Source organism: Cordyceps militaris (assembly GCF_000225605.1).
Source record: "Cordyceps militaris CM01 unplaced genomic scaffold CCM_S00004, whole genome shotgun sequence".
In the NCBI taxonomy this organism is placed as follows: Eukaryota; Fungi; Ascomycota; class Sordariomycetes; order Hypocreales; family Cordycipitaceae; genus Cordyceps; species Cordyceps militaris.
In genome coordinates this window covers 36647-58241 of record NW_006271972.1, presented here as the reverse complement: position 1 = coordinate 58241, position 21595 = coordinate 36647, and the positions used below count along the sequence as shown (strand labels likewise).

At 54.7% G+C, this 21595-nt stretch overlaps 8 protein-coding genes across 8 annotated transcripts; 4 read left to right on the top strand and 4 right to left on the bottom strand.

Annotated features, from left to right (window-relative positions):
• Window positions 1-1821: 1821 nt before the first annotated feature.
• Window positions 1822-4977, bottom strand: CCM_05054 (endo-1,3-beta-glucanase Engl1; the record flags this gene model as incomplete). Its single annotated transcript, XM_006670200.1, has 3 exons — window positions 1822-1838; window positions 1903-2327; window positions 2390-4977. 3 exons carry the CDS (start codon window positions 4975-4977, stop codon window positions 1822-1824), a joined length of 3030 nt encoding a protein of 1009 aa, XP_006670263.1.
• Window positions 4978-5854: 877 nt separating this feature from the next.
• CCM_05053 (OB-fold nucleic acid binding domain) lies at window positions 5855-6691 on the bottom strand (the record flags this gene model as incomplete). Its single annotated transcript, XM_006670199.1, has 2 exons — window positions 5855-6507; window positions 6565-6691. 2 exons carry the CDS (start codon window positions 6689-6691, stop codon window positions 5855-5857), a joined length of 780 nt encoding a protein of 259 aa, XP_006670262.1.
• Window positions 6692-7234: 543 nt separating this feature from the next.
• CCM_05052 (DnaJ domain protein) lies at window positions 7235-8202 on the bottom strand (the record flags this gene model as incomplete). The annotated part of the gene is made up of 2 exons (XM_006670198.1): window positions 7235-7989; window positions 8067-8202. The coding sequence occupies 2 exons, from the start codon at window positions 8200-8202 to the stop codon at window positions 7235-7237; spliced, it is 891 nt and encodes a 296-aa protein (XP_006670261.1).
• A 429-nt stretch (window positions 8203-8631) lies between these two features.
• CCM_05051 (cytidine and deoxycytidylate deaminase zinc-binding domain containing protein) lies at window positions 8632-9141 on the top strand (the record flags this gene model as incomplete). Its single annotated transcript, XM_006670197.1, has 1 exon — window positions 8632-9141. One exon carries the CDS (start codon window positions 8632-8634, stop codon window positions 9139-9141), a length of 510 nt encoding a protein of 169 aa, XP_006670260.1.
• A 2048-nt stretch (window positions 9142-11189) lies between these two features.
• CCM_05050 (Stem cell self-renewal protein Piwi) lies at window positions 11190-14496 on the top strand (the record flags this gene model as incomplete). Its single annotated transcript, XM_006670196.1, has 2 exons — window positions 11190-11458; window positions 11493-14496. The coding sequence occupies 2 exons, from the start codon at window positions 11190-11192 to the stop codon at window positions 14494-14496; spliced, it is 3273 nt and encodes a 1090-aa protein (XP_006670259.1).
• A 313-nt stretch (window positions 14497-14809) lies between these two features.
• On the bottom strand, window positions 14810-16155 carry CCM_05049 (toxin biosynthesis protein, putative; the record flags this gene model as incomplete). Its single annotated transcript, XM_006670195.1, has 2 exons — window positions 14810-15898; window positions 15961-16155. 2 exons carry the CDS (start codon window positions 16153-16155, stop codon window positions 14810-14812), a joined length of 1284 nt encoding a protein of 427 aa, XP_006670258.1.
• Window positions 16156-17030: 875 nt separating this feature from the next.
• CCM_05048 (uncharacterized protein) lies at window positions 17031-19901 on the top strand (the record flags this gene model as incomplete). The annotated part of the gene is made up of 1 exon (XM_006670194.1): window positions 17031-19901. One exon carries the CDS (start codon window positions 17031-17033, stop codon window positions 19899-19901), a length of 2871 nt encoding a protein of 956 aa, XP_006670257.1.
• A 447-nt stretch (window positions 19902-20348) lies between these two features.
• Window positions 20349-21422, top strand: CCM_05047 (uncharacterized protein; the record flags this gene model as incomplete). Its single annotated transcript, XM_006670193.1, has 1 exon — window positions 20349-21422. One exon carries the CDS (start codon window positions 20349-20351, stop codon window positions 21420-21422), a length of 1074 nt encoding a protein of 357 aa, XP_006670256.1.
• Window positions 21423-21595: the final 173 nt, after the last annotated feature.

Sequence of the window (21595 nt, the reverse complement as noted above, 5' to 3'; positions counted from 1 at the left end):
AATGAGAGATTAAAAGAAAGATGGTGAAAAGCTAGCTTGGGCGCCGTTTTACTTGTAGGCCCGAGTGTGATCAAGGTTCGTCGCGTTGGACGACGGATGCGATGGATGGGGGGGGGCAGCCTGGTTGTGGAAGCGAGCTTGTCTTGTCCCTTTTGACGATCGGGGGGGGCCTTGCAGCAGGCTTGCAGGGGTCAGTGGCGGGAGGATGCAAGCTGTCCACCCAGAACCAGCATAGCGCCCTTGTTCTCAGGTGTCATGATGTGGCGCATGTGCCAGCACCAGCCACGAGCTCCGCTAAACAAAGGTTGCCTGTTGCCTGTCAACTTGGTGCAATGTGGAATGTTTTTTCTTTCTTAATTCTTGCCTGCCTGCATTGGATTGATCTGGGCTTGCATGCAGTTACGGAGTCGACTATCCGTAGGCAGCTAGATCATCTACCTCGACCGAGGCCCCTTGTCCACCGCCGACTGCGCGCTGCCTGTTACGTCTTGTGGACGGAGTGAGAGCCTCGCCAAGGCACCAAACCTGTTACAGGCGGGTAGGTGGTAGCCTGTACTGAGCTGAGCTAGGTACCTACATGTAGTAGGCATGCGGGCGACAAAAAAAAAGGCCGCACACATAGTTTATACTCTATAATTAAGAAGATGAGCAAAATAAGAGGGATGGTAAGAATAAAGGAAAATTAGAAGAAAAAAAAAAAAAAAAAAAGAGAAAGAAGTTAATAAATAGTAAGAAAATAGTAGGAATAAGGAAGAGGTTAATGTTGCTCTAGGTACTCTGTAGGTAACTACAGCTCTTTCAAACTCTGTGTCACACAGGCCCATTGCCGCCTTAATAAACATGACGGAAGCTGGACATGAATCCCTTTATAACCGCCAACTCTATTTTTAAGTTGCTCAAATTTCTTTGGAAATATTTATTCATCCCACAAATGCTCCTGCGGCCCCCAGCCATTTGTGGCGCCCATGTTTCGGCAGCTTTTTTGTTTTTTCCCTCTTCTAATTTCCTAGCCTGCTTGGCTTTTGTCCCGGCGATCCGGGAGGCCTCCTCCTCCCTTGCTTGCCCTCTCTTCTCCTCCTGCTCGAAACGTTGTGCAAACAACGCACAGTTCGTCACTGTCTATATCAGCCACACAATATTCATCCATCGCCAACAACGTGCGCATCCGATAGGTGCCCCTTTTTTCTTCCTTTCAAAACGTCATGGACTTGCGCGTAACGCTCTGCATCACGTAGTACATTTTATGTGACGCCAATCACTCCCTCCCGGCCTTCCGGCTGTCTGCCTAGCTGTCTGCCTCATCTAATTCTTGCAACTTCAACGGCGCGTCCATGGACACGAATCTTTGCATTACCCTCCCGCCTCCCGGTCCGGCACATCGCATTGTCCACGTTACCGCTCCCACTTGACCTCTTTCGCTGCCTCGCATCTCTCCCCTGAAGCTCCTCTAGCTAGGTAGTTACCTCAGGTAAGCTCTTGGCTGGTTGGCTGGGCCTCCGATGCGGCTGATAAAAGCTTATTTCTTATCCCAAGACATGCACTGCCTCCCCCGCAATCGCCAGATCTAGCTCATTTAGGCAGCTCTCGCCTCACCTGCACACCTCCCTGCATTGAACTACACCAGCGATCCTGTCAAAAAAAAGAGAAACAAAAAGAATATCTCTTCCATTTACAAAAAGAATTCAGCGTCGCACTGTACTGTTCTAGGTATGTCTATTAATTACAATTTCGAAACAAAGTAGTAACCCAGGCAGGCCTTTATCCACCTGCCTGCCTGTTGTTCCTAATGCCCTCCTTCTCACACATCCGTATGATGCCTCATTACAACCCGCCGAGAGCTGCACATGTTAGCATTCATAATTCATAATTCACACACGTCATCCAGCCATGTATAAAACTTACCAGCAGAGTACGCCAGCAGCCAGGTCAGCGAGACGCCGCCATCCAACCACCTGCTGTCAAATGTCTTCCCACTGAGTACCTCAAACGCCTCCTTGGGCTCAATCGTCGCAAGGTTGCCAAGCAAAAGAGACTTCCAGCCGTTGTCGATCTTGTCCACCCGCCCGTTGCTGAAGAATGCCTCCCACTCTTCCTTGACAAACTTGGACCTTCTCGCCACCGTCGACACTGGCAAGATTGGAATCATGTGAATACCTTGGATGTATTCAATCTCGTTGCCAAAGAACGTCGTGTGATCAATCTTGTTCTCAAACAGGATACCCGCCACCTTGTTTCCAATAAATTCCGCGGGCTGGATCGTGTTGTCCTCCTCATACAGGTAGTACTGTTGCAGGCTTCGTGCCGTAATGGCCAGCTGCAAATTCGCCCTGTCTCATTGTTAGCACTCATTCATCCTCAGCCACCATCATCAATATTTTGCGCCACGTACCGAGCTTCCAGGGGCGCGTTTCGAGATACCTGGCCCCACATCTTCAGACCATACGCATGCATCATATCTTCCGAACTCGATTCCTGGTTCTTGCCATCCAGCGACGCATACAAACCCGTCGCCCAGCTGTGGCCATGATACCAGTCAAACGATCGCCACTCCGGGAAGATGGCATCTTTGCCGCTCGGGTTCGATGTATCTCGCGCCAGCATGTTGACATAGTCCTTGTTCTTGGCGATCCAGCTTGGGTCCAAATGCCCAATCACCGCAGCCGCCAAGATGTGATATCCATAGTGGAAGTGGTGGTCGTTGTAGTACGTGTTGCCAAAGTCTTCCAGTGCCTGTCCGGTCTTGTAGGCTCCAGTCGATACAACGCCCCCCCAAGCTGTTTCGTACACCAACGGATACTTTTGCTTGTTGTCGGCAAATCTGCCAAACGCTGCCTTGAGCTGCCCCAGCCCAGTTTGCGCAAGCTTCGTCTCCCCGAGCATGTCATTGATGACATATAGCAGGAACGCATACTTGGCCAGCGCTTTGCCGCTAAAATACATTGAGTCGAGGTCGGTTGCCGTAATCATGTCTTGCAAAAGCTCCTTGGAAGCAGCAGCCTTGATGGTCGACTTTGCGCTCTTGGACAGCTTGTTCATGGATCCCTTCTGAGCGTCGTAGGGGTCGAAGCCAAGCTTGACCGGCATCGAAGGCTCTACCATGTTCCACTTTGTGCCTTGCACCAGCGCGGCTCTACCTTTGGTCGGTGTCATGAGCGAAACAGTCTTTGCACGCAGGCCCAATGTGGGCTTGTCGAAAGATTGCACATGATGAGGCAGCGCAAACATCAAAAGCTCGCCATCCTGATGGCCACGCTTTTCAAAGTTAAATTGGTAGTTTCCAGCCGCTCCATTCACACCGCCAGACAGGTTCATGGTAACCGGGTAGATTCCTGCACCCTGATCCAGGAGCTTGCTTTCTTCGTCCGAGTTTGTGGTCGTGGATTCCTTCACAACCTGGATGATGCCGTAGAAAGGCTTTGCCGACGTGGCCACTCCATTATTGAGGACTTGTAAGTCGAGGTCGTCTCCTTTCGTCTTGTAGCCGTAGACGCGCCACGTCGTGCCATCTTCCAACAGAAAGCTGTGTTTTGTAACGTCCTTCTTGGGCTTCTGTGTGGACCGAGTCATATTTCGGAAGAACACGCCAGTTTGGAGAAGTGGTGTCGCACCGTTGTATTCAGCCGTGATGTATGCCATGCCTTGGACCAGAGGGAATGAGACCAGTGGCTTGGATGAGGTGCTCGAGCTCAGATGCGCACGGATCGACGATGCCGTCATGCTGTCCAAGGTCATCTTGGTGCCCTTGTCAAGCTCTCTGGCCGAGATAATCATCGAATGGATGCCGATGGGGTTGATGAAGTAAGACGCCGAGACATTAAACTTGGACGGCCCAAACACACGTTGCTTCTCGTCGATGTGCGAGCAAGCCATACCATAGCTACCACTGACGCCGGTGCCGTCAACCCATGACACCGAGTATGGGTAAGTGTAAACGGGATCTCTTTGGTTTCCCAGGAATAGGTTGGAGTAAAACTTGTTGGTCTGAAGCGGCCCCCTGGTCTGGATACCGGTCCGGGGGACTGGGTGATCGGGCCGAGATGAGAACTGGCGAGGTAGCGGCTTGATGTCTATGGGAACGGTGAAAATGTCTCCCAGCTCCATGGCTGAAGAGTCCCAGTCTTCCTTTGTCGAGGTGGTGCTGGTGGTGGGATCTGTCGCGTTAAGACTTGTCGAGCTAGGCACTGGTGTGCTGATACTGGTTGTGTTGCTTAATGAGCTCAGGCTGGGTGATGAGCTGAGGCTGGATGATGAACTCAGGCTGGTTGATGATCTTAGACTGGTTGATGAGCTTAGACCGCTGGTGGAGCTTATTGAGCCCGTAGGTCGGAGTTGATTCCCGCCTGTGCCCGTCGCAAAACCTGTACCAGCGATGAAAGTCGAGTTCGGCAGTGGAAAGGGCGCAACACTCGCGTCAGAGCCGAAATTGACCTTGCTCAGAATAGCATTCGATGACTCGGCAGCAGGCGTAGTCTCCGCGGGGGTAGTCTCCGCAGGCGTAGTCTGCACAGACTGCGTGCTCGTAAATGTCGGTAGAGATGACAAGGTAGGGATAGACGAAGTTAAAAGAGGTGTCTGGGTGGGCTGTCCAGGTTCGCCAAGCTCAGTGTTCAAGACACCAGTTGTCTGCGGCTCGACACCTGTGAGGGCCGGAAGGGAGCAGACGGTCGCCGTGTCGGTGATCGTAATCGTCTTGATCTTGACGGTGCGGGACACGTTGTAGACGACTGCAGAGGGTGTTGCCGAGATGGTGCGAAGACTCGTGCTCGATCCAACTTGAGCAAAAGCGAAGAGGTCGTCCTCGGGGCAAACTGTGTATGTAGGAACAGGGCAGTCCGACACGGCCGTCTCGAGGATCGTCACCGTCTTTGTGACCGTCGGGCGGTTTGCTCTCGAGAACAAAGAGTGACCGCGGGCAATACCTGACGCTCCCACCAATGTCAGTGCCTCGCCACATAGCAACGCCGTAGAAAATCGCATTTTTGGCTGTTCCTTTTCTGCCACTCTCACAAGGACAAATTACAGCAAATATGACTTCACTTGAGACAAGAAGGGGAGGGAGAAAATTCGGCGTCGCATAGCAACAGGCGGTTTCCTCGTATATAAAATACAAAATGTCGACGGACATCCCGCCATCCCACCGGTATGCTCCCAGCGCCTCGTGGCAACCCATGAATAGGATCACCATTCCAGTCGGGGGCCAGAAGGGTCAGTCGCTGGCACCCCTGGTGACCACAACGGGGCTCACGGGGGTCCACACAAGGAGGAGAAAAGAATGTGGGAAGCAACATAATGACGGGGATAAAGAAGAAATCATGTCACGTACAACTGGTCTCGGGGGCTGAGCCGAGATGTTCAGGGTCCAAAAACGGCGACGGGTGGGCAAGTCCCACAGTTGCGGTGTCGTTGCAATGTGGTTCGCCAAGACGTTTGGTTGCGATGGGAACGAAACTCGTTTTCTTCCGTCTTTTTGTTTTTTCTTGGTATCTGGGCTGAGTGATATTGAAATAGGTTTGGTGTTGAGCGCAATGAGTTCTAGGTGTTGAAGGTCTAGAGATGCATTGTTTGCATCATCGTGACAACGGTTGGTAGCGCATCGGCTGCCGCGCCTTCCCAACCAGAAAAACGATACTCGCGCGGCATATGTAATATTGGCAGCTCGGGCCCGTTCGTCGAAGGGGTTTAATCTATTCATCATGCAAGGGACCCGGAAAAGTAGAGCTTAAATAAATTGCAGCCTCCGATTTCTTATGATGAATGCGAATTTTTCCAACGGGATAGTGTAAGCGCCAAGTCGCATCAATTTCGTCCGGTCTCGATCTCGGTCAATAATCACAGGCACAGAACAACGCGCGAGTCAAAGCCCCAGAGCACTGTACCCGCCATTGAAGCTTGCCAGAGCCTTGAGATCCTCCTCTCCACGTCTTCCTGTCCGCTTGCCCTGCCCGTCGCTCTCGTCTCTCTCGTCTCTCTCGTCCACGACGGGCCGTCTCCTCTGCGCCCCATCCGCCTTGCCCGACTTACGCACAGCAGCCTGCAGGCGCTTCCTCTTCTTCTCGTCCTCGGCCTCGGTCCGTTCTGCGTCTCTGCGGCACTTGCGGATCATCTTGTCCGGCACGACCCAGGGCTTCTCCAGCACGTCCCGCCGAAAGGCGCTCCTCTTGGCCCAGAGCCTTACCTCATCAGCCGTGCTGCGTAGTTCAATCATCTTCTCCACCTTGAGCTGCTTGGCGTCGCGAAATGTGGTCAGCGCCCCTTTGACGTCGACGACGGAGCCCACGTCAACGTGCTCGTAGGGCGTAGACGGCGCCGGCGCCGGCGCTCCCGGCAGCTCGTTTGCAGGCGCGACAGCTTTCGGCATCGCCAGAGAGACAATGGCCTCTGTGCACGCGCCGCTGCTGTCGTCAATCGTGTACGCCCGGAGACCGGCGAAATCGTCCACGGCGACAACGACACCGACAATGCGAACCCATTTCAGGGGCAGATTGCGGTGGAAAAACAAGTTCTCACCTGCACGACAAATGGTTAGCCGCGGAAATAATGACAAAGGGGGCGGTGCGCATATACCCTGGAAGCCATCTCGCTCTTGTAGCATCATCAGGTCCTGGATCCGAAGGAAGCACCATGCATTGGCAGTCGGCGCCAGGTGGAAGCAGTATCGCGGGTAAAAGACCCATCCCAAGGTATCACTCATGGCATGATTGCGTAGGAGATGACAAGACTTAAATTTGCCGGCATCTGGATGTGGAGAATTATACTGTTGTGAGTAGCTGAAGCAGTTGCAAGGTCAATATTTGGCCGTCAACGCGTTGTCGCGGCGCCCGCTACTTTTTATGAAGAGCCTGTCAACCCGTGAGCGAGCAGCTAGCGTTACTGAGGCGGCCGCCCCGCCGTGCCCCATGACCTTGCGGATAACGACAAATGCTTTTACGAAGCAAGAATGGCAAGGCCGAAAACTTTCCTTGGTTTTGTATTATGTGAGTCAGCCAAGTAATTATGAATCTTATCTAACGTTAGGTACCGAGTATCATCATAGTCAGCGATGAATGCACTCGAGGCGAAGCAAGAGATGGATGACAAGGTCATTCCTAGTTATCAATCGAAGGCTAGCCCTGTTAATATGTGCCTTGACCTATAACGCCAAATATCCCCCTAACTAAATTCCACATATTCAAAGCAATCCAACTCCATGCTAATTCTTACAGTAATGCTCGCGATACAATGCTTGGCAGTCCGTCTAGTTCCGGCGCTTCTTGGAGCCACTCTTGAGTTTGGCGGCGGCCGCCTCGAAAGCCTCCTCCGAGGGCTCTTCCTCCACCACTCTTTTCTTGCCCTTTTTCCCCTTGCCCGGAGCCCCATATTTGGCCTCGAGGTGGTCAAAAAAGCTCTCCGAGCGGTTCTGCTGTCTCTTCTGTATCAGGGCCGCCAGAGCATCCTCTGAGCTGCCGGCCTTGCCATTCTTCTTGCCCTTCTTGCCGCCAAAAATCTGCTCGTGCACGCCCAGCTCCTTGGCATAGTCCTCGGCCTCGGCAGCCTCGCCGCGCGCGCGCTTGAGACGGGCGGCGCGCTTCAGCTTGGGCTCCTTGGTGTAGGCCTTGAAGGCGGGCACGTCCTCGTCCTGGATAGCCTTGTCGATTATTGCGCGGAAGCGCTCCTCGTCATCGACGACGCTGCTCAGAATTACGTGTTCAAAGAGGGCGTCCAGGTCGCCAGCGCACTGCTCGTAGGCGGCCAGCACATCGTCCTGTTCCTCGTCGGAGCCCTTGTACGTGCGGGAAAACAGCTCAATCGCGTCACTGGAGATGGCGTCCTTGAACTGCTCGCGGTAAAAGTCGCTCCAGTTAAATCCGTCCGTGTCGATGATGGACTCGGCCGTAGAACCGGTTGTGTCGTAGCGCTTCCGGCGGGCCGGGTCGGACAGCACCGCGTAGGCACACGCGACAGACTGAAATGTTTCGTGGGCTTGGGCGCGCTCGGAATCGGCCACCTTGTCTGTCGTGCAAGACCAAGGAAGAAAAAATGCGTTAGTCGTCACAGCGCAGCAAGAGTGGCCGAGGAGATCTCCCTACCTGGATGGTGCTTCAACGCGGCCTTGCGGTATGCTTTCTTGATGTCGTCTGCCGTCGCAGTGCGCTCCAGTCCGAGGACCTCATAGGGGTCTATAGATGGGGGCTCGGCCTCGACGCTGTCCTCGCGGTCTGACATTGTGGGTGATGTTATGGTGGTACTGTTGTGATGTAGGAGCGAGATCCTTGGTCGGTGCTCTTTACGCGTAAACACGTCTTGAATCGTGGGGTTTACGCGCACCAATCACCCAACATTTAGCTTTTCGAGCATGTATCTGAATATTTTAAGAATGACTATCGATTTTTTTTATTTTTGAAAGGTCGTTACTCGATATGATTTTCTATTCTTTGGACAGCTACATCTTTTCTCTGATTTACTACTGTGCAGGAACGAAGTGTAACCATCACTGTCACCATCAGCTTAGCTTGAGCTTTGGCGGGGCTTTAACCTCTACCCTGCAACGGACAACTCAGTACATTGCAAGGAAGCACTTCATCTCCTTCATCATCCGCCCTCAGATTGCCTTTAGCCGACTCAAAACAACTTCACAGCCTCCGTACGCTCATCATGACGATAATTCCAAAAGATGATCATGTTGCCGCTATGCGATATGCCATGAGCTTAGCAACCAAGTCTCCGCCAAAGCCGACAAATTTTCGGGTAGGCGCGGTGCTGGTGAAAATAGACAACACATCAATAACTACAGACGGCTTTACGCTGGAATGCCCCGGTAATACACACGCCGAAGAGAGTTGTTTCATCAAGCTTGCCGAGCAGCACTCCACCTCGGAAGAGCACCTCGCTGAGGTCATGCAAAGCCCTCATGCTCTCTACACTACAATGGAACCATGCTTCAAACGGCTCAGCGGCAAACTGCCTTGTGTTGAGCGGGTACTGCGGCAAAATTCCTGGATTAAAAAGGTGTACGTCGGGGTACCAGAGCCGGAAACATTTGTTGGACAGAACACGGGCCGGCGCGTGCTGGAAGATGCCGGAATCGAAGTGATTGTGGTACCCGGGTTAGAGGCTGAGATCCTCCAGATTGCCACCGCTGGTCACCTAGCACCAGAAGCGTGAAGGGAGGAGCCCGAAATAGAACCATGCTGACATCCAATACAACGTCATCAAATACATATCGACGCCTGTATCGAAGAGGTCGTGGCTTTGCTGTCAATTTTGTCGGGGAGCAACAACGGGTACAAACAGCCAAGTATTTACGAATACTATTTTGGATAGTACTTCAAGCTTGATATTTCTATTCAAATTCAACCCAACCTCTGAACCAAGTACAAAAGTACAGCCTCCTGACCTGCCCCCAGGTAGCTCTGGAGCAAACCTATTCGGTATCACTGTGCGTCCGCAAAGAAGGAACCAGAACATAAAATAAATCTACAGACCAGAATTGTGTCAGGGCTGCACCACAGCCCTGACGGAGCCCTACATGAGGTGTGACTTCGTGCAGCATTGAGTGCCGCCCTGCTCTTAACGTGGCATAGTGCCTTTAGCTAGAATCTCATCATATTTCAAGGAAAAAAAAAAAACTCTTGTCTCAAACTGACCACGCAATATGCAAAGACGTACTTGTTCTGGATTGTTCGGACGGGCTCACATCCGGTCTCCCTGGCCCGGGCTCTTGTCACTCTATGCAGCTCCGACCACAACAGAGAGACCTCTGCGTGTTTGTGATAAGACTAATTTGTACAGGGACCGAAAGAGGGCATCAAACGCCCAAAGCACCAGAGCTCTCAATTGTGGTTCTGACCCGGAGCGGAATGGACGTGTTTGTCCAGCAACCAACGTTCCCGCTTGCAAACGAGCGGGTGCGACGATACAGTGCGTAATGAAAGAGAGTATTGACATGTAGCGTTTGTAACAAGAGGTAGCTAGATACGATTACCTATCGTCAGGTTCGTTTGCCGTGCCAGGTTCGGTTGGTTGGACGAAACGGGGCTACCACTTGCATCACAATCACTGGGCGCGATGAGGCTCGCAGTCAGCATTAAATCTCGGACACTTTGTTTGACGTTTCATTGCCGCAGAACTAGGCGATTTAGCTACATTCGCATATTTCCAAGCCGAAAATGTATCTGCCGTGTGACCCGCGTCCATCGTGCAGTGGTCAAGTGCCGTGATAGCAAAGTGTCGCACAGCGTGACCGAAAAATGCCCAATACAGCCCAGTGTGCACTCACAATGACAAAAGCGGAAAGAGGACGAATCAAAATTAGCAAGAGCATAGTACAAAACGTTTCAATGTCGAATATGATGATCCGTAGACTTGGCCGTAAGTCGATAGATGCTAGCTACCTACCTAGGTAGGCTGGGCTTCAAGAGCTCATTAAAGAACAGCTTTCGCCGGGATAATAGTAATTATGGAACTCAAATGAACCTTGTAATTACGATAAGCCGACAACAGAGAGCACGGGGAACCTAAATGTCAGTTGTGTTAGGATTGTTTTCCAGTGCTATAAGTAGGTAGTTACTCATCCACTAATCCAGATGCAACAGCTCATTGCCCAAAGTGCGGGCGCCAATAATTTCTCTCCACCAGTCACCGCCGGACCGCGCACGTCTTCACTGGTACACCACACACCGGTGCCGGTAAAACTCACCAGCGAACCATCGCCAATCGCTTCATACGGTGTATCACGGGCAGGATACAGGTCATACGCTGATAAGGCTACTCACAAGGCTATTTTCTTTTTTCTTTTAGGGCGGTAGCTGCCGTTACCCGGTTGCCTGACTGTGACCCTGCCAGGAGCGTTGCCCAACGCCGTGCACCTCTGTCACGACGCGTGAACCTGAGCGTTGCTGGTCAATACAAAAAGCTGGCCTTGCCTCGCCAAAGGCGCTTTGCTGGTGTTTGAAACAAACTCCAAACGAAAAACAAACTACGTCGCACAGCAACAAACGCAGCACATGAAAAGCAGTGCCCTCCCTTGCTCGTACCCAACCAACCTGACTTGACCAACATGTCCGATACCCGTGGAAACCGAGGCCGTGGCAGCTCTGAAGGCGGCCGCGGTGGTAGAGGCGGTAGAGGCGGCGGCCGAGGCGGTGGACAGGGCCATCGTGACACTGAATCTGCTCCTGGTGGTGGTGGTGGTGGTGGCCGAGGCCGCGGGGATGTCCCCTACCGGGGGAGCTTTTCTGTTCCCCACCGAGGTGGTCGCCCTGACCAGGGAGATCAAAGCGGCGGCCGTGGTGATGGGGGTCGTGGTCGTGGTGATGGAGGTCGGGGACGCGGCCGAGGTGATGGAGGCCGTGGCCGTGGTGATGGATATCGGGGTCGTGGTGATGGATATCGGGGCCGTGGTGATGGAGGCCGGGGGCGTGGCGATGGAGGCCGTGGTGCTAAAGCGCCGCCAGCATACTTTAGGTAAGATGCGTCTTGCGTATGCCAAATACTCGATACTAATGCAGTCACAGGGACCCCAACCAGACCGCGGCCCCCGACCCCGCCATCCAGCAGCTGGAGAACCAGCTCGTCAAGCAGCAGTCCGATGAGCTTATGCAGCGTATCAAGAAGCCCGGCAAGGCGCCCGCCCGCGCCGTCTTTGGCGAGCATCTTCCTGCCCGGCCTGCCTTTGGCGACCAAGGCCGTGCCATCATCGTGTGGGCCAATTCCTTCGCCGTCACGGCCAAGCCCATCACGCTCTACAAGTATGGCCTCAACATCGACCGGGTCTTCACTGCCGAGCAAAAGGAGAAGGGTCGGCCCAAGCAAGTGGAAGTTCGCGGAAGGAAGTTGCAGTTTGTCATTGCCAAACTGCTGGACATGATTCGGGATGTGCCGGGGCAGGTTCGCACTGAGGCCAAGGCCACGCTGGAGCAGGCCAAGAAGGCGCTCAAGGAGGTGCAGAAGGCGGGCAACAAGCAGGCGGTTGCGGATGCCAGGGCGGCTGTCGATAAGGCAGCGGCGGCCGAGAAGGCAACTGCGACGCTATCAGACAACAATAAATTGGTGGTCAGCGAGTTCAAGAGCCAGATTGTCTCGTCAAAGGAGCTGCAATTGACCCACAATCCTATCCGTGTGGTCCTATTGGATGAAGCTCTCGAGGACGGAGCCCCTCCTCGCGAGGAGCATTTCGATGTTGAGCTCATGGATGCAGTGCCGGTCAACTTCTCCGAGATGCTTGACCATGTTGCCTCCATGAAGGTGCACAAGGATGACAACGTGTTCCCTCGCCACCCAGAAGTGGTGGACGTGCTCAACATGATTCTTGGGTTCCATCCACGCTCCAACATTGACAGCGTCAGCGCCGTTGGGTCTTCGAGATTCTATCCGTTTGCCAGTCATGCCCAAACTGCGTCTCTCATGGAGGATTTCCGCCCATTGATTGCCGCTCGAGGCTTCTTCCAGTCCGTTCGCCTGGCGACGGGCCGGGTCCTTCTCAACACGCAGGTTACGCATGGTGTCTTCAAGCTTTCCGGACAGGCCACCAAGATCTTTGAGCAGCTGGAGATCGAGCCCTGCCCGTCGGGTCACAACCATAGGGACTACCAGATGATCAAGACCCTCAAGGCCTTTTCCAAGTGCCTAAGCAAGGTTCGCGCGTCCGTCACGTTTCGGACTACGAGCGGCCGTGAGGTCAAGCGCGTCAAGGCCATTGAGGGCCTCGTATTTGCGTCGGACATGACGCGAAAGCGCGGCAACAAGGGTCCGAATGCCGATAAATTTGCCCCCAACTGGGAGCTTTGCGGTCCGTCGCACGTCTCGTTTTGGAATGCCGAAGACAAAAAGTACGTTACGGTCAAGCAGCATTTCAAGAACAAATACGGTCTTGAGCTGGGAAATTACCCGCTCTTCAACTTTGGCAACGGGGATAAAAATTCCTACTTCCCCGCCGAAGTCGTCGAGATTCAGCAGGGGCAGCAGGCCAAGCTCAAATTGACGGCAAAGGAGACCTCTGACATGCTCACCTTTGCCTGTCGGCCGCCTTACGCCAATGCTCGGACTCTGGTCAAGGAGAGTCGCGAGCTCTTGGGCCATGACAACCCCCTGCTGCAGCAACTTGGCGTCTGTGTGTCTAAACAACTGATTGCCGTGAATGCGCGTATCATCAACCAACCCAAGGTCCGGTACGATAAGGGCAAAATCCCCGAAATCAGAAACGGAAGCTGGAACTTGATGAGTGCTAGCGTTTTGAAGTCTGGCCCTAAGATCGCGAAGTGGGCATACGTGGATATTCTGTACGGAGACAGATCCCCACCGATCGGGCCAGACAAACTCGACTCAATGATTACCGCTTGGCAGAGGATGGGTATTAATATCCAGCAAGGCTCGACGTTTTCCGAGACTGCCACCCAATACGACATCACCCAGAAGCTGGACGATATCTTCAAGAAGAGCCAGAGCAAGGGCGTGCAGCTGATTGTCTTTATCTTGTTCCAAAAGGACTCTGGGCCGCTCTATAGCCGCATCAAGACCTTGGGCGACTGCATCTACGGCATCCACACCAGCTGCATCGTGCGAAAGCAAGTCGAGAATGGCTCGCCGGGGACTCTGGCCAACCTCGGTCTCAAGGTCAATCTAAAGTTTGGCGGTGTCAACCAGAAGCTCTGCGATGACCTCGACATCTTGAAGGGTGGGACCACCATGTTTGTAGGCTACGATGTGACGCACCCTACTAACATGGAAGTCCCCAAAAGCGGCGTTATCCCCCCCAGTCTGGTCGGTCTAGTCTCGAGCATCGACAACGACCTTGGGCAGTGGCCGTCCGTCACCTGGGAGCAGAACTCCAAGCAAGAGATCCTCGGCCCCGCGCTGGAGCACCACTTTGCGTCCCGCATCGATCTCTGGCGAAAGAAGAATGGAGGCAAACCCCTTGAGAACATTATCATCTACCGCGATGGCGTTTCCGAGAGCCAATTTGCCACTGTCCTCAAAGACGAACTGCCGTCGATCCGCAAGGCGGCCGAGAAGAAGTTTCCGCAGGATCCGCCCAAGCTGACCATGATTGTGTCGGTCAAGCGGCACCAAACGCGCTTCTACCCCGCCGACGAGGCCAACCTGAGCGGCTCGAGCAACATTAAAAACGGCACCGTCGTCGACCGCGGTGTGACGCAGGCGCGCTACTGGGACTTTTACCTGACTGCGCACCACGCGCTCAAGGGCACGGCGCGTCCGGCGCACTATTCCGTGCTGCTCGACGAAATCTTTCGGCCACGCTACAAACTCGGCGCGGCCAATGAGCTCGAGAAGCTGACGCACGAGCTGTGCTACCTGTTTGGCCGGGCGACGATGGCGGTCAGCATCTGCCCGCCGGCGTACTATGCGGATCTCGTGTGTGAGCGGGCGCGGGCGCATCGCCCCGAGTATGCCGGCGCGGATGATGTCAGCGAGATGTCGGGCTCCGTGTCGAGCATGCACGGGCCGGCGCAGGCGCGCGAGATTCACCAGAACCTCCGAGACACCATGTTCTACATGTAATGCGCATCCATCCCGTTGGAAAGCGCATCTCTCATTATTTTGGAAGATTTCCATCTGTTCATTTACCTGTGAGTACGTTTTGGCCAATTTGAAACGATTTTTTTTGCGTCCGGGAGCTCTGCCGAAGAAGATTGTACTTGCATTTTTGTTCTAGTTAGTTAGTACAGCATTGGATTGCATGGTTGAATTTTTCTGTTTATTAAACTATGAGCACCCTTGCTTGCTTCGTGACATGCCGTCGGGCCTTTTTCGACTATCAAAACCTGTACGCCATGACTCTGTACAATGCAAGTCGGCACGCCAAAGCCAGCCTTTAAATCTTTGCCATGGCCTTGGTCATGGCGTCGAGCGTCTCCTGGCGGATCCTCGACTTTTCCGCCAGCGGCTTCGCGGTCCAAACCTCGTACGTGCGCTCCTCGCGCTGCCAGCGCCTCACCGTCTCGGCGACGCTGGCGGCAGCGGCCTCGGCGACGAACCCCGGCGCCTCGAGCGGGATGAGGTGGCCCCAGCCCTCCCCGACGACTTGCGTGACGCGACCGGCCGCGACGCCGCCGCTGCCGCCGACGCCGACGCCCGTGGCGCTCACCTTTTCCTCGCGCATGGCCTCGAGCGACATGTAACTAGAGCCACCAAAGACCCAGAGCACGTTGGGCCGCAGATGCGGCAGCTCGTCGAACACGAGGCCCGGCTCGGGGCGGTAGATGGGGGCCATGACGCCGTGGGTGCAGTCCATGTCGGGCACGAGGTCGGGGTCGGCGACGGCGGCGCCGTCGGGGGTGAGGGCGTCGTGGCTCGGGCGCATAAAGGTAAAGACCTCCTGGTGCTTGGTGGTGGTGAGGGTGACGTCTGGGAGCGCGGGGTCGGGCTGCGTCAGGCCGTGCGCCACCCACCGGGCAAAGACGCGCGGGTCCCAGCTCTGGTAAAAGGGGCTCTTCTGGAAGGCGGCGGCGGCGGCGGCGCGGCTCGGCCAGACGTCGCGGCGGCGCGCGCTCATGGACGGCGGCTGCATGTACCCGTCGACGTGCGATGGGTGGTGCGTGGCGATGACGGCGTCGACGAGCACGAGCGAGCTGAAGAGGCGCGGGTGGAAGAGGGCGAGCTTGACGATGGCGCAGGCGCCAAAGGAGTGGCCGATGCCGACGAGCGGGCGCGGCATGCGGAAGTGGTTGATCATCTGGAGCATGTCCCGAGAGTAGTCGAACCAGCTGGCTATTTTCGTCGTGTCAGTCTTGTCATTGATGGGGGAAGGGGGGCGCAACGTACGGTCATTACCAAGTGTGTCTTTGTTCACGATGCCGCTCTGTCCCTGCCAGGCGCAGTCTGCTATCCAGATTGAGCCGACTCGGACACCCTTGTTTGCAAGGTTCTTGACCAAATCTTCCCACAGAGGCTCGTATAGTTCCTTGGTTCGCGTTAATCTCAAATCATAAGACAAGAGGAAGTGTGAAGTGTCAATGACTGTACCTTGGGGAAGCCATTGGCGTGCGCGCCGATGATGTTGAGGTCGCCCTTTTGGGGCGCGCCGTTGCCTTTGGGAGTATATTGCTTCACCTGGATGAACAGCGTCTCCTCTTGAGAGTTGGCCTTGGAACGCGCATACTCGCGCGTGTGCTCGCCGGGGATGACATGCTGCTGGATGTCAAAGACGGCGGAAGCCATGGTCACTTGGGAGTCGCGCCGGGTGCTGCGGCACGGGCGCGAAAACGTTGGCTCTCTGTTGTGCTGGGGGATAGCTGGTAAAGGGGAGGCAACTGAGAGAGGCCTCACTGGCACGTCTGCCAGGGTTGGATTGTTTGGATGAATGTGTTTGAGAATTCGAGGAGCTGTCGGTCGAGTATGAGGCGACTTGGTCGTCAGCTAGGGCGGCTACTTAGCCTCGGCTACTAACGTCAGGCTGGGGGCGGGATGTGGGTAAGTTCCCCGGGAAGGCTGCTCCATTTCATCGCTTCTTTGTCAACATTTTCATCAGAATGAGATCCGATTGCGTCGTAGATTATTGACTCGTTTCCGTTGCCAACTGGTATTGGGGGCTGTGGCCTGGTTTTCGATGAAAGCTAAAGGAGCCGGATTCTTGACGGCGAGGCGATGGGATTTCAACTGGCAGGCCGTGCAGCCTTGGCAATCAGTGACCTAAACCGTCTTCCGTCCTCACAATGAATCGCGCCAGTTCTCCGTTTCGGCGACGACAGCCGAACAACAAACAACCGGCGAGGCCTATTGCGGCCGTGACATGTCAACAATATTGGCCAATAGGATTTCAGGCGACGGCCAGCGAGGCTGTGCTATTGCCGCGTGAGTCAACGCCGCGACCTTGCCATTGGTGGACCTGTGCATGGGGTGGAAAGGGGAAATGAAGGAAGGATTCTGATTTTGACAGGAGCGACGGCCGTGATTGTACACCGTATATAAAGATGGCAAAGTCGCCGGTACATTTCTGGTACAGGTCAGCCTTCATAGCAGTTTTCAAAGCTGCTAGAGGAATTCGAGTTTCACCGACCAATTATCACCTCCAGTCAACCTTCTCTACCGCAACCATGGCGACGGCCGCTTCCTCCTCCGCTGCCATCCTGTCCACCATGAAACATGTCACAACAAACAAATGGGACAAGGCAGAGGCTCGTTTAAAGGACATCAAGGGCCACGTGCGCGATGCAGAAACGAGCCTAGCATACAAGCCAGACAATCCTGATCAACACCATCTCGAGGCAGATGTGGCCCGACTGGTCACGGCCGTTCGAAAGGCGTATGCGGGAGCGCTTGGCATGCAGGTCAGAACCCGTGCTGGTCTCAGGGTCAAACGTAGCATGACAAACTCGGGCAAGAATTCGGAGTCTCTCGAGACGCGGCTCGACACGATTGAGCGGATGCTCTCCAACGCAAAGTACTCGTCGGGCTTTTCTTCGTCAGCGGCCCTGTCCTGGTGCGATGAACTGCTGGCCTATCTGCGCCAATCCCAGCGTCGCATGGAATACACCATGCTGTTTGGAAAATTGACGAATGAATGGGCCGACTTTCGCTTTGGCGAGCTTTCGACCACGATGGCGTCCGCGAAACAGGGCACGAGCCAGTCGGAGGATGAAGATGCCGTGTCTGTCGGCCGGAAAGAAATGCATCAGCAGAGGCAAGTCTGGGAAGGCTTGGTCACCAATCTTCGCACAAGTGACAAGGACAAGATTGTGGAATTTCTAGACACTCTTTTCCACGCTGATCCGCTTCGCAACAACGAGGGCAGCTCCATCGAGGAGCTGGCAGACTTGCGGACAAGACTGCTGCAAAAGATGCGCAGCTCCATCTTCCACAACTGCAAAGGCGCCATCCACGTCAGCGTGGCCATAGTCAAGGCCGCCATCAAAGCGATCCTCAGCGCCGACCAGCTCACCAGCGAGAAGCGCCGGGCCATGATCGACCTTGGCAACAGAGAAAACGTTCTCAGCGAGATTGCCGACATCTTGAACATTGACTTGAAACTCGCCGCCATGGAGCGGTGGTCCTGGGGCGACGCTCCCATCAAGGCGCAGATGCGCAAGGCAATCAATGGCAAGTACCGCGTGTACATGGATATTGAACTGCTCGACTCCATCTTGATTCACTGCGTAGGGCAGGCCGTCTCGGTGCACATCAAACAGGCGCTCGAACAAGCATGGGACCCGACCGTGGCCGACGTCTGGAAAGTCAAGCAAGACGAAGATCGCACGGCCGCAATCAATGCGCACATTCCCGGTTTTGCGATCCAGAACGCGGAGAACTCGACCAGGCAACTACGAAACCACATGTACAAGAACATCTTCTTTTCGCCCCGACTGCCCACCAGTATGACGGATGAGAATAGCGGAGTTGGACGCTATGAGGACGATGACTCGCTTGCCAGCGAGGAGCAAGTTCAGAAAAACTTGACAGATCTGGAAAACGGTCGGCCGAATGTTGTCAACCTGAAGACGGACATTCTCCGCGTCTGCACCGCCGAGATGGGCATGCAGAAAATCGTCCATGGGCAGTTTTGCCTGCTGCAGAGCGACTTTGAGTGGTTTGGGCCTTCTCTTCCCCATTCAACTCTCACCACAATTATGGAGTACTTCCACTTTCCCAAGGAGCTTGTCCAATTCACAAAAGCGTTCCTCGACATGCACATACAATTTCAAGACGATGGCGCCGACGGAGCAGTGCTCACGCGCAAGACCGGGATTCCAGTGTCTTTCCAGCTTACCGACGGCATCTCGGAACTGCTCCTCTTTGTCCTAGACTTTGCCGTCAATCAGAGAACGGGCGGATCACACCTCTACCGTAACCACGATGATCTATGGTTCTGGGGTCAGCCATCGCAGTGCGCGGCCGCGTGGGACACGATGCGCGAATTCACCCAGGTCATGGGGCTGCAGCTGAACAAGGACAAGACGGCCTTTGCTCACGCCGTGGACGAGTCCAACCCACGATTCAAACCTGCTGAGAAGCAGGAGCTGGCTCGCCTTCCCACAGGCAAAGTGAAATGGGGCTTTCTGCTGTTTGACGATGCCGAGTGGAAGTGGACGGCGAGCACGGCGGCGATTGAAGCTCACATGGACGAGCTGCGCTTTCAGCTCAAGTCACGCACCTCTGTCCTGTCGCACGTGCAAGCGTACAACGCCTACATGAAGAACTTTTTGCCAAACAATTTCGGCCCCGTCATTGTCGGGCTGGGCGACGACCACCCCGTCATGGTGCTGGAAGCGCTGCAGCACGCGCAAAAGTATCTCTATCGGAGTGATGGTGGCGACGAGTCGGCAGGAAACGTCGCTCAGCATGTGCGCAAGACGATCCAGGTGCGTTTTGGCGGCCCCGACGGAGAACAAGTACCAGACTGTTTCTTGTACATGGGCGTCGAGGACGGGGGCCTCGGCCTGGCCAATCCGGCGCCTGCTTTTGCGCAGTTCATCCAGCTGCCCAAGCACGATCTCCAGGAGGACCAAAAGCCCCTGCCTCCCATGAAGGATGCCCTGAAGCAGCTCAATGCGACTGTGTCGGAAAACTACCGCCACGCGAGCAAGCAGTTTGCCGCCCGGCTCAGCGCGAAGAGACAGAAGCGCAGAATGGGGCGCGGGGACTCAAAGCGACTCCAAGACGGGGACGAGGATAGTGACGGTGACGTGCCGGACTTTATGACGAGCACGGCGGACGGCAATCCGCAGTTCATGTCCTTTAGCACCTACATGGGCACGACCGAGGAGCGGAGCGGCGCCATGCGCGAGTTCTATGAGACGCTTCTGGACGAACCGGTCGCCGACTGGTCCGTGTCGGATAAAACCTGGGCGGCCAAGATGTTTGATGGCGAGCTGGACGATCTGTTTGGCGGGTATATTGCGGAAGAGGAGTTTCTGTCGCTGGGATTGTACAGGACGTTGGCTGAAGAGAAAGTGCGCTGGAGCGGCTGAACGTGTACTTGGTGTCAAAATACCGCTTTTGTAAAATAGGGATAATAGCTGAATGATTCAAGAGCAATCAATTTCGAAAAGTTGAGATGAAATGGTGATACCGTCACCTGTGCTGTGTACTGGCGCGATTAAGTGAAGTCCAGTGCTGATGTCAAGGCTGGCTTGAGCGTGCAACGTTGGCAGCTACCCTAGAGTTGCACCTGGACCACGCCAGCCTTCACGCTACTTGTCCCAGAAACAACCATCAACCGGCTTCTGCCACGTTGCCATTATCCTGCCATGTTCAACTTTGCATCGTAGCAGCACACCATTTTTTCCAAGAGGCGTACCCAATCCAGCATCGCATGTCGCCAGCACAACTCGGCGCGTTGCGCTGGAACGAATAGCGTGCAGCAGCGTTGTTCCCTCCTGCTTCGGTTTGCCGTGAATGAAGGGAACTGAGAGTCGATGCCTCGGCGAATTATCCTGCTAACGGGTGCACCGTCGCCGTCTGATCTGGATCAAGAAGACGCATACACTGTTCAGTATTTCGATGAACCGTTTCACGAATTGATAGAAGCTGGAAATTTTGGCCACGAGCGCCATCACAAGTCCTCGCCAAGCATTGCGCCATGGCGGTCCATCCCATTGCATCGAAAACCGCTTCATACAGGGCTCACCCAATCGTACAGTTTTCTCGTCAACTCTTTCCACGGCCATCATCAGCACAATGACTTCTTCTCCCCTTCCTCCCTGGCGTCGTCGTATGATGGGTGCGATGCCACAAGGGTCGAACAGGACGAGGCAGAACTCACCGAGTTCTGTGAGAAGTCACTCGCAATCCATACCTCGTTAACTTGTTCTCCGCTGGGAAATGAAGACGAGGACATGACGACCACTTTCTTTGACGAAACATCTTTCTTGTCCAGCTCGACGGGTTCCCACGGGGCTCGTGGTCATCGGCCGCCGGCACCCAACATCCCGCCGGCCCATCTCTCCGATCTGGAAGACGTACCATCTGCGAAGCAGGTCCTCTCCCTCCAGCCACAAACCATTACGCTCAACATAATTGCCGGCATACTTTCCATCTCGCAACCGCGCTCCGTCACCACCCGGTGGGGCACAACGCTCTCGCTCGTCGAAGTGCTTCTGGGCGACGATACACGCTCGGGATTCGCAGTCACGTTTTGGCTGTCGGGCGAGGCAGTGGCGGGGAGCGATTTGCTCAGCTTGCGCCGGCAGGATGTGGTTTTGCTGCAAAATGTCGCGCTGCATGTGTTTCGCGGAAAGGTCTACGGCCAGAGCTTGCGACGCGGGCAGACAAGGGTGCATCTACTCTGGAGCAAGAGGAAGGAGGGAAATGCTTGCTACAGTTCCAGAGCGCTGGCCGCTTGTACTGCAAAGGAAGGCGCCGAGAATCCGCAAGTTGTGAAAACAAGGGCTGTCCGGGATTGGATCATACAATACGTCGGCACCGATCCCGAAATCAAGAGCCTCAACAACCGGAATGTTTGGGATCGACCACCTCAAGACACTCAATAACTGAGCTTCCCAACGATTCATGGAGAGATTTCATGGAGAATCTTGGCTCATGTATTTATGTGCAGAGTAGTTATATCCAGTTAGTCTATCAAGTCCGCCCTCTCTAAGAATTAAAATAACCCAAATGATACCAAGGGCTGAAGCTAACAACGCCATGAGTCGAGTCATCTTCA